A 12,492-nucleotide genomic window follows, 5' to 3' on the forward strand; every position below is an offset into this window, starting at 1 on the left:
GTGCAAATTCGGTTGCTGCTTTCACACGACCATCTGCCGATCTGTTCCAAGCCAAACACCGACAAACCCGATATTTTTAGAACATTGGGAAAACATTTCATCCGCGGTCTGCAGTCGATTCAGGACAGTGGATGACGATTAGCCAGGTGGCATTGCGAGAGAGGGCGTGTGGAAAAACTGCCGAACGTTCATCCTGCTCCCCTGCTCGCCTCGTTGCGTTACATCTTTACACCCATCTCAATTGGCTATGATCCAAGTTCGGAGCGTGTTCGCTTCGATGTTTGTTACAGATTCGGGCGAATGAACGCCACCGGATGAACTCCCTGCTGCGCTAGCGGTATATCGTTGGCTGCCGCTTGGCCAACAGCTCAGAACAACTTCGAACGGCGTCCGAGTCAGGTCCCCGGAACAGAACTAGCAGAAGAGAACCAGTAGTGGTGTGCCAAAAGTGTGATCCCAACCGGACGATCAGTGCGCCCCTCCTGAAGATCCTAGAGTTAGTCGAAGTGAGAACGTGCGAGCGAACAGTTCTCCGTCTGACAGACAGTGCGCAAACCGAATAACCTCGAGCAACTCCAGAGTGCAAAAGCCCGAAAATGGTCTACGACAGCGACTTCTACACCAGCCGCCGGGTTGGTTCGTCCTATACCCGCCCAACAATCTCGTCCTACACAGTGACGGTGAGCGTTTGAATTATTATTCCGAATATCATAAGTTATCTATACTTTCCACCCGCGCCTTGGAAAATCCCCTAAAAAGTGATCCAAGTTAGCCTGTGTCCTATCGATTTTTCCTTTCCCGTGTCCAAGCAACCCTTTAGGAGAACTTTGATTCGATTCGATAAGTGCCGTGGAGAACTAGATCTCCAATAGTGAACTCGGAAAAATAGTTAGTATTTGAATGGATTGTGAGGAAGAAATGGGTGAAAAAATGATCTTTAGTTCTTGTGAGCGTGCAAGCAACGAAAAAGATTGGGACTGTATAAATCAACTAAGAAGTGGATGGGAAAATTAAGCGCCGCCGGCCAAAAATAACATTTCTGCGCTGAAAAGTTTGTGCTGCCCATAGGAAATGTGCTGCCGCCGCGTCGGCGGTTTTCGGACCAAGTTTGCAAAAACTGTGCTCCCGAGGAAATTGAGCCGCCAGAATGTGTGAACGTTGAAAGATTTGATAATTTGGATGTGACATAATGGCGAACGATTATGTTGGTGGCTTGTGGTTGGCGGCTAATACGAATGCGGTGTGGAAAGACTCGGGGTGACGAAAACATCCAAATGATTTTTGATGAACGGCTGTCTGTCGCATAGAAACCTTCTGCTAGAGCACAGATTTTCGGGGAAAATAGAAGTGGAGGCGATGTGACTTAAATGGCAAGAAAACTAATTACTATTGCACAACGGGCAGTGAAATTAAGAATAGTACAAAAATAGGGACTGAAACAAAATATTAAATAAGAAGTAGCCAAGTTCTTCAATTGTTCCACCTGAATATAAATTGTGATGTGATGAAAAGTGCAAATAGCTTCAATAGTTTATGCTTGTAGGAGTATTAATTGAAAAGGTCTATTTTAGAGTTATTCTAGAACTCGTGTATGAGAAAGGCAGACAAACAAACAAAACTAACATGGCGGTATTTGATTTCCGACATGTTCTGATATTCAACATTAACTAGTATTATAATTTCACTTCGCGATTACTTTAAGAGACCGAAATCCACCAATTTTATGTTCAGGGTATTTCTGGAATACATTTCAATCGTTTAACTGATCAATACCGTTCTGATTTGTATTACGAACACAGCACCTTTTTGTCTTGATAGGTCCTTAAGGCAATGGTGGATTTATATACAGATGACAGATTTTTAAGCCCATTTGTTACGAGCAAATCGGTAAAGGTTAGGGGCTGTCCATATATCACGTGGACTGTTTAGGCAGAAGGGAGGTATGGCGAATGTCTACGTTTTATACAAAAATTTTGAGAATGTATATAATAAATTGTCCACACTGGGTGAGGAGGTATCTGAAAGTGATCAAAACCTTTCCACGTGACATATGAACAGCCCCTAGGTGGAGAGGATTTCAAGTCCTCGAACAAGGTCCCTCCTACCTACAATTATTAGGCACAACACATGTTATTAAAATTGTGTGCTGTACTGTAGCTTTATCTGCCGGTGCACTTTTCTCACCAAAATTAAACTGAATATTTTAACTTTAATTTATGAAAATTGAGCCAGCTACATTGCAAATCCAAAATCGGGTGCCAAATTTGCTAGTTTAAAAATTGAATTGAGCTGAAAAAATTAAATTTATTAATCGCTGAAGTGATAGCTAGTACACAGCAAAAAGCAGGGAATCTCAACAAGATGTAAAGAAGAATCTAGAAAAACAAACACGTATTTTGCCCACTAAAAAAAGAAAGTAAATTGACAAATGCATGGTGCAGTAACATTCTGCTGCGTAGGTTAGTTGCTTAGTAAGCTTTCGTACGGTCACCAGAAAACGCCTGAATAAAATCTTCTTTAACTCGTCCAACCTAATGATGGCATTTTCAGAGCTACTACAAAGTAACGCTGGTCAGACCTGCGCTGAGCCTCGAAAATATGGCGTCCCAGCTGAACTCTTCGGGGAGAAACTGTTCATGGAGTCTACTTCCTCCATGGCCCAGAACCGAGTAGGTCTTCCAATTGATCTGATGCGAGCCTTGATTATCTTCGGAAAATGTTATATGGTTGGATATTGCATCAAGACTGATCTTCCAGCCAGAGACGAGATAGTAAAAAATGCATCAATTTCTAGAAGGAAATCCATCCCTGGTGATGATATATTGATGATGATGATGATGATGATGGTCCCGCCACATACCCTTACAAGGGTTTGAGCTAGACGAGTTATCTTTAAGATAATTAATTGATATGCATTCAATCGGATTTCCAAAAAGAAAAACGATCCGATTTCTTATCACAGATATAAATTTGAATATTTTACATCACTATACAGCAAAAAATATAAATTTAAAAAAACTGATCTTTCCAAAACCGCAATTGACGTTTGTATTTTTTCAAACTCCTGTATGAAAGGCCAAAACTAGAAGGGCATTTATGCGAAATCCACGAATCCAAATCCCAGAAGAAAGCATTTTTTTAATTTTTTTTTTTCTAGATTTTCAGTCAGTTTATGGAAACAATAATACAATCAAGCTTTCATTTCCCAGATTGATCTAATCTAGTAGATGAAGCGATCTCTTTCTTCATGAATTGCTAACATTATTATTTTCTTTTGAAATTGTTTCAATCTGGTTCCCTGGTGGTTCATTTATTACTTTCGGGACGACTTTTAAACAGATACACGCACAGATTTGTTTTTTTAAATAAGATTTCGCTGGATCCTGCCTAAACCTGTATTGAAAGAACAAGAAAGGCATTGAAATATTTTTTTCGGTTGTCCAAGCAGTACAAATTGTTCAGGAGTGCATGCATATCCTCGAACGTAAAAACAAATATGTCTAGAAATAAAATGTCCGAAGATAAGAATGATATCCAACAATACGTATGTGATCTTGAGTCAAGGCATTATCGAGTTTTGAATAAATGCAATCTATTTCTGGTTCTCGACAAAGTGTTGAAATTCTGAACATGCGATAAATCATTTCCGTAGGCTCCACCTCTTGCGCTTTTTTGATTGCAAGAAAGTTATCTTTTATGGCACATACGCAAAGATTGTTTCTATCCGAATAGTTGCAACACAGTGAAATGCTCAGTAGTGAAACAAGTTGTGCTGCCTGGGGAATGATGTATCAATGCATTGTAAAACATCTTAGGAGGTTCATCGAGCTGATAGGCTTTCACTCGTCCTGGAGTTCATAGCATGAAATTAGGTTATCATATGCTTATTGAACCACATTGGGTGTATCCCGAAGATGAGGACATCATCCAAAATTCTAAATTTCTGATCGATCTGGTAGATATCTTGAACTAAACTCATGAAAACTTTGAACTTTTGGTTTTTGCTGTTTGAACATCTAGTATTCACAAAATTGGATTTTCATGATGCGCATATGCTTATTCAACGTGATTGGGTATATATCTATGATGAAGGCATTGCAAAATTTATCTGGTAGATACCTTAAGCTGAACTCGAGGATTAGGCTCAGATGATGCGCATTTGCGTAATGGACTGGATTGGGTATATACTTATAATGAGGACATTGCTAAAGTCATTGTTGATCTGGTAGATACCGTGGGCAGGACTCGAGAACGTTTTGGAGTACCTCGAGCATCTTCAGGATGACTAAACATAATTTAGTGTTCAGAATTACCAAACAATGGAGTATATGACTCAAACATTTCGAATTCAATTTCTTGCGCAAAGAAGCGATATTTTTCCAAGATTTTGGATATCTGGGTCTCAAAGGTTTAGTCAAACTTAACCTTCGACAAATTACCTGTTAAGCCAATATCCAGTCAATTTTACTGGAGCAAGTTAGGTTTTTACGTGGTTTTTATACTTACTCATCGTATTTTTTTGTAAAGTCTTTACAAGAAATATATTTCTACAATAAATACAATCATATGATTGTTTATTGTAGTCAGATAAAACGATCGCTATTCATATTGTCAATTGAAGTCAACATCTTTCATACATGCCAGAAATCATCATGGTGATAATTATTTATCCCCGTTTAATTCGTATTTATTTATTTATTCAGACTTAGCTTAGCTTGATTGACTGTACAGTGTACACATCGTAGTTGCTAGTCGTGATTGGCCGAGAAACAACATATAATGCACAGTTCACAGTTCAGTAGGGACTAGAAAGCTATTCTCACTGTACATGCTACATTCAAGATCAATAACGATGCCGGCCACGTCCTCACAGTCAATTAGGATAAGGGCAGTGTTGGTAAAATCTCAAATTCTCAAATCTCATCGGCGATTCAAATCATGCGTGAGTCAAATCCTATCAGAATCATGGCCCAGAAAGTCGCTCATGATTTGAATCGCGATTTGCTTCATTGCATGATATTTACGTGTTCTTCATTGTTGAATGCATTGAATTAACTTTTTTCGTTTGAAGCAATGGCTAATAATTGCATATATAAACAGAACATATGCCTCGATTGCGTTTTGACGCTTTTTATAACGAAATCATTTTTCGGTGAGTGAGCGAGATTGTATAACATTTCACCGAAAACTATTTCGCGGAATTCATTTTCGCGGTTGAACATTTCGCGGAATAACATTTGGCGGTTTGTAACTTTTCGCGGTACGACATTTGGCGGATTGTACCTTTTCGCCGAATGACTTTTGGCGGAATGTACCATTTCGCGGAATGTACTATTTCGCGGAATATTAACAACAATAGCTTAGTGTTCATTCAGCACATTTACAATTATTACCTAAGAGGATTCTAAGCCTAGTTACCTTTCTTTTTGCATTCGTAAAACACGAGATAAAGACGTTGAGACTTTTATGCCTAAAAAAGTCGTCATATAAACCGATAAATTTCCTATACCGAATCCAGAAGTTGATCCCAGCCTCCTAGTCTATGCTGTGTCTTGCATGGCAGCCGAGCATCTTCCAGCACGGCTAAAGAAGGCCTCCCAGAACATTTTCAATTGCCCATTACAAATCCTTCATTATATCTGGCAGACGGACTCCTCTCTTTACTTTGTTACGAATAGGCGTTTTTATGAACTTTATGTTTTCCTTTCGCCTTATACCGAAAACGTATTCATTTGAACATGGAATTATATCCTCCCTTCGCTTTGTACCGGGCAGAGCAATTATTTAAAGAATGCATTACCCCTTCCTTCGCTTTATACCAGGCAGACGCATTCATTCAAAGAAGGCATTACCCCTCCCTTCGCCTTATATAGAGCAGACGCGTTATTTTAAATAACGTTTTATCTGGGCAGACGCTTCCATTTAAAGATGGCATTACCCCTTCCTTCGCATTATGCCGGGCAGACGCGTGCTTTAAAGAAGGCATTATCAACTCCTTTCGCCTTATACCGGGCAGATGCATCCATTTAAAGAAGTCGTTACCCCTCCCTTCGCCTTATACCGGGAAGACGCGTTCTTTTAAAGAAGGCATTATCAACTTCTTTCGCCTTATACCGGGCAGATGCATCCATTTAAAGAAGGCGTTACCCCTCCCTTCGCCTTATATCGAGCAGACGCGTTCTTTTAAAGAAGGCATTATCAACTCCCTTCGCCTTATACCGGGCAGACGCATCCAATTAAATAAGGTATTACTCCTCCATTCGCCTTATACCGAGAAGACGCGTTCTTTTAAATAAGGCATTATCATCTCCTTTCGCCCTATACCGGACAGATGCATCCATTTAAAGAAGGCGTTACTCCTCTCTTCGCCTTAAACCGGGCAGACGCGTTCTTTTAAAGAAGGCATTATCAACTCCTTTTGCCTAATACTGGGCAGATGCATCCATTCAAAGTAGACATTATCTTTTCCCATTGCATTTTACCACGGACTACCTTCTTTCTTTTCTTTATACCGAGCAAACGTGTCCATTTCAAGAAGGCATTGTTCCCTGACATGCGGTCATTCAAAGAAATTATTACCTTCTTTCATTGCTATAAATCACAATCCAAAAGAGTTTAGCCCGGATTGCATGTAATTAAGCAGAAATCGGAAAATATTTCAATAATTATTATTCTAACTGAATTCCACCAAATGGCATTCCGCGATATGACTTTCGGTGGAAAGGTACATTCCGCGAAATGTCTTTCGGAAAAAAGGTGCATTCCGCAAAATGTGTTTCAAGATTTGGTACATTCCGCGGAATGTCGCACCGCAAAAAAAAATATCCGCGATATGTTTTTCGGCGAAATAGTATACAACCAGTGAGCGAAGCTCAAGCGCGATGCTCCCCCTACAGAATCGCAAGCGAGTTAGCTCATGCATGAAGCCTCGATGATTCAGATTTGAGTATGATTCTACCAACACTGGATAAGAGGAGGAAAATTAGTTCGATACTCATTGCTACAAGAGACCGAGGAATCCTCTGCATGTCCATGAGCGCACTGGAAAGGAACAGTATGTTAGTTGGGAAGGAAATCCATTGGAAATCGCCTTGGTAAGCGACTAATTATTTCTTTTGAACGACGCATACAGAAATGGAAAAGCAACGCATGACTAACGTATTTTCCAGAAGACTGATTCAATATATAAGTTACTTCGCGACGACTAAAACACACACTGTACTTGCTAGCTCGATGGCTACTGAAAACTATTGAAGATCGCGCTTGTTTCGACTGAAGCAAAGCGCAATACATGCGCATGAGCCACCGAACACAAAATGGATATTTTATTATTTTCCCGACGACTAAAACACCACTGCTCTGCAAACTCCGTATTTATTTATTTATTCAGACTAAGGCCGAACTGGCCTGTGCGGTACATAAATGTCTTTTCCATTCGGCTCGGTCCATTGCTACACGTCGCCAACCACGCAGTCTACGGATGGTCCGCAAGTCATCTTTCGCCTGATCAATCCACCTTGCCCACTGTGCATCTCGCCTTTTTGTGCCCGTCGGGTCGTTGTCGAGAACCATTTTCACCGGGTTACTGTTCGACATTCTGGCTACGTGTCCGGCCCACCGTATTCGTCCGTTGAACTCGTACGAATCACAAATAAGCATAAATTCTATTTGCCAGATCGAATTGGATCCTTCATGTTGTTTCCTTCGTTTTTTGGTGGGAGATTATGAAAATATTCAATTTATGCATTAAATCTCAAGTCTGAAATTTGGAATTTGTTATTTTGACATATGCCAATCTTTTATAGCTATCATTTCGAAAATGTTAAAAACTAAAGTTTTGAAAAAACATGTTTCGTGTAAAAACTACAAGTGGTCGACTCAAATCTGAGATAAAATTTCTTGACTTTCGCTGAGTTTCCAAACTATTTCTCACTGAGAGACAATCTATATTTAATTTATTTTGATTAATTTGATTTGTCATACTAATAGATTAGCAAGAGTCAAGCTGGAAAACTATCACTCCAGTCTACGATGGTTTAGCTCAATACTTTTGTGGCTCTGCGTTGTGGTTGATACACGGTCTATTTCGATGATTTAAAAGCTATTGAAAATTGCCTTTCCATATTTCCATATTTTTTAAAAGGCTATTTAAAAGTCTAGAATAATTGCTAAAGGCATATCCCTGCAAATTTAAATCCTTGAAAAAGGCCATACAAGTTCCTAGGTTACTAGATGCTTAACCACTTCTAGAATAAGATCATACAAAAAGTTTCAAGTAAGTCCACAGGCGCACATTAAAATAAATCAGAATTCTATCATTCGCTTCCTATTATATTATAAGCTTTCCGGAACCCTTATTTACTTTCGGAAATGCTCACGGACTTCTTGGAAGCGTAATAGACATTCAGGACTAGTGACGAATTTCTACACATTTAGGGAAACTTTTCGGAAGAACATTCTGGAAATCTGAATTTTCTCCCAAGCCACTTAATCTGCTCTATGAACTCCTTCTAAATATTCGAAAAAAAAAACTTTAACTTCCAGAAATATTTACGATTCTCTTCAGGAACATATATTTGATTATAAAAGTTATGAACGATGTCGGGGAACTTCAACCGACTGTCAGATATACCTACGAACTAAAACATTTTATGGACTCTCAGCGGTGTTTATGAAATTCTAACTATATTACATTGGCGAAAATCGTTTGCTTAGCGCGTTTATTTAATAGAACTTTCATTGTACGATTTAGCCTAATGGTGTCTCCAAAGTGATGAACTCTATAATTCTTTGAAAAATCACTATAATAAAGAAATTAAAAAAAAAAAAAAATAATGGTGTCTACCAGATATTTCATAAGTAAGTTAATGCGCTTTCTACGAGGACTTCAGTTTAATGATCGATCCCTCTAAAAGTGAGATAAATATTTTTTTACTTTACAACATACGAGGTTTGTGTCTTCACAAAAGTTGTAGCAAAACTTCTTCTGAAAAACTTTGTCGAAGACGCCAAGTTCGTAATTTCATTACTTTTGGAGATATATTACTATTTATGCCTACAAGTTTTAAACATGTTCATCATATAAGCATACAGGCATATGGAGACGCATGGTCAACTACTTGGAACTAAACTCATTGTGCAAAAAATTAAATGTTTGTAATATTCTGCATACCAGTGAGATCATATTTGCATCAAGTTATGATCAAAACCTAGCATGATGTTAAGTAGGCCTTAAGTTCCAGAAAAGTTATGGCAAAATACCGAATATTGATTTCTGCTTTGAACAGTATTGCAATTTGCGTTGAGTTCGCCAAATGCACGAAGTTGCAGCAAACTTTCAAAAGATCTTGCATACAGTGTTGCTGGTTACTTTATCTTTCAATAAGAGTATGTTATAATCGAAGTTATCATGATTTGTCATGCTCTTCGAGTAATATATAATGAGCTCTTACTCGATATTTAAGGTATTATAATAGAAAGTTTATGTTTTGGCGAGAATTATGATAAAGCTAATAAATAAAGTGGTAATGTTCGAAATAATTCCACTGAAACGTAAGTAAAATATTTCAGCACCACTGCTCCGATGTACACATCAAACTAAAACTAACGTAAATCCGACGAATAACACGCCTAAAACAGACACATCAGCAAGCATTTTGACAGCTCGTTCCTGTGCAAGTTGCTTGCATGTTGTCTGTAATGCTAATTTTATTTGCAAATCCCAATAGTAAATGGTTTTTGATTAAACATACCTTACAGCCGCTTACAACTCGACAGTTCAGGCAACAATCAATATGAAACTGGCGATTTTTTCGTGGTTCCAGTTTCGTATGATATGAACGGACTTCGGTACCCAGACATGAAAGCGTCGCTTCAGTACGTAATCTATTGATGCCCCGTTAGAACAAATTTTTAGCACTGCTGTCATAGCAACAATATGGTTGTTTTTCCATCAAACATAAACAAACTACAAAAAAAGGAAGCGAGTGGAGGAATGAGACTTGACTGGCAATATAGCGCTCAAGCTGTGCCATCCAGCAGCTCACTATGAACAAAAGTGAGCACCAGAAAGAAGAAGAAGAAGAAGAGGAATGAAACTTTTACATAGATGGTGTGGTGGCCAGTTTTTAGGGCAAAACTGGCGAAAAAAGACAGATGGACGAAAGGAAATGGTTTACTATGTATTATTATAGCTTTTATTATACGCATTGAGTAACATTAATTTGTTTATTTCCAGGTTCAGGCCGAAGTAACCTGAACAGCGCATAGAAGCTGTCTGACTGTTCACAGTGCATATTACACATTGACAACATACTACGGAAAACTTGACCAATCCGTCACATGTGTTGCGACATCCTAAACAGGTTTCTTTAGAAGCTCTGAAAAGATTCTTTCGGGATTCATTTGATCATTTCTTTGGGAACCCTCCTTCGTCTTTGAGGTATTTCATCGATTATAGATTGTATGAGATACTTCTAAATCTCTGCTGTATGCTGTCATTTACACCCAATGTTATGGATTTTATACAGGTTCGGGCGAGACAGCACAAACGTGTTCGTGAAATGTCGGAATCAGTAACAGTGTTCGTTTCTGCACGACGACGGCGGTGGCTCGGGTGCCGGGAACAAGAACGGTGACGTCAATCTCACACTTCATGAATGAAATTTGGTGTGAGTTTGACGTCAGCAATCAACTGATCAGAAATGTTTACACTTTTTGGGCTACTAATACGAACAAAAGGCACGCTCAACCGGACCTGTATAAAATAAATGACATTGATTCACACCTAGTATACCAAAACCGACTGCATCGTCCAATCAGAATCAGATCATTTGTTTACTTTCAAATTCCCAAAGAGATTTCTCTCAGAATTTCAATAGGATTTCCATCCGAATCCTGAAAGGAAAAACTTCGAGATCCCAAAGAAATACCTTTGAAATCCAGAAAGTATTATCCTTGGAATTTCAAGAGGAATCTTCCTAAAATCCCAAAAAACCATTTAGACCTCCAAAAACTATCCCATCGGATTCTGAAAAGAATTCGCTTTGATATCCCAATACGAATTGGAATCACAATAACATCTCTTTCGGAAACCGAAAAGGATTCACTTCGAAAATCAAAACGGTTTTTTCTGCTTCTTCAAAAGATTCCCAAAGAAAGTCCCTTCGACATCCCAAAAGGATACTTTTTTAAATCCTAATTTTTTTTTTATTCTTGAAAGGTTTACCACCGACGAAGGTTTACTTCGAAATCCCAAAACGATTCTCTTCGGATTCCGTTTGGAATCCCAAAAAGGACTCTGTAAAAGGATTCATTCAGGAATCATAAAATGAATTTTTTAGTGACGTATATGTCAGCCAAACAGTCATAAACTCTCGAACACGAATCAAATTAGTTTTAATTCATGTTAATCTTACTTACATACTTAATCAAACTGTAAATGATTTCCTTCCGTATAATAAGAAGATTTCTTCAAGAATCTAAGAAGGATTTGGCGTTCCAAAAAAAAATCCCCATGCAATCCCAAAGAGATTTTCTTCGGAATCGAAAAGAGATTCTTTTCAAAATCATGAAACTGTCCCTTTCATAATCCCAAAAAAAAGCCGCTTCGAATCTGAAAACGATTCCCATAGTAATTCCTGAATAATTTTAATTAGAATAAAGTGGGGAATCTAGAACGACTTTATTCGGAATCGAAGGATTCTAAACTGTTTTTTCGGTAGATTCTTATGTGATGTATAAGCAATCGGTAAGCAAATCAACCGCTAATCTTGATTTCGACTTCGATTTCGATGCAGACTAAACTCTGGATAATCGGGAGCCAGTAAAACTTTGAAAGCATACCTACTAAGTGCTGAGCTACTATCACTTTATATATTAATCACCCGCCGTTCACGAAGCTGTAGTCTATCGGATCCTATTGAAATCCGTTCTTTTGGTTTCTCTAACAAAAAAAATAGCAGTTTTCTTTTCTTGGGTTTTCTAACGGCATATACTAACAATCCGATCACTTCTAGCAAAGTCGATCTAAGATTATCGCGTTCGTTGTCGACGTGCTGGGTCGGCTGGGTCACCAGGAAAGCGGACCCAGTTTTCGGATGGGATGCAACACACTGCAGCACAGCCGTGTTTCGGGCATTTTCGGGTTGGGCATCTCGTTGATCCATTTCAAACCACCACCACCGCTGTTGACCACCGGCTGTAGTTTGAAAGAGCTTTGCAGGAATTTCATGTTTCGCGGCCACCTCGTATCGCTTGGATGATTAATCAGAGAAGATTAATTAAGATTTATCAGAGAAATTCTCATAAATTTCCAAGTGGAATTTTCCTGAATTTTCAAATGAAATTGTTTTACAGTTCATTCTTCTATAAGAAAATAATAAATAAACAGCAAGAATGATTACCTTGACAACAGTGAAAAATTAGAACAACTCTAATTTATGTTAAAGCGTTGCTTTATTTTACTGGGTACCGAAATCTTAGAACATGGAA

At 38.5% G+C, this 12,492-nt stretch overlaps 1 protein-coding gene across 13 annotated transcripts in view; it reads left to right on the plus strand.

Moving 5' to 3' along the window:
* The first annotated feature begins 350 nt into the window (after positions 1-350).
* LOC134220301 (uncharacterized protein CG45076-like) overlaps positions 351-12,492 on the plus strand; it is a 59,944-nt gene continuing 47,802 nt past the window's right edge. For 12 of the 13 annotated variants that reach the window (XM_062699316.1, XM_062699340.1, XM_062699323.1 and 9 more), the window contains exon 1: positions 352-680. In XM_062699316.1, the coding sequence (XP_062555300.1) occupies positions 597-680 (84 nt within the window). In that variant the 5' untranslated portion in view covers positions 352-596. Of the gene's footprint in view, positions 681-12,492 lie in introns of all 13 variants that reach the window. The other variant, XM_062699345.1, reaches the window with a different exon arrangement.

The sequence above is a fragment of the Armigeres subalbatus genome, chromosome 1 (assembly GCF_024139115.2).
Source record: "Armigeres subalbatus isolate Guangzhou_Male chromosome 1, GZ_Asu_2, whole genome shotgun sequence".
In the NCBI taxonomy this organism is placed as follows: domain Eukaryota; kingdom Metazoa; phylum Arthropoda; class Insecta; order Diptera; family Culicidae; genus Armigeres; species Armigeres subalbatus.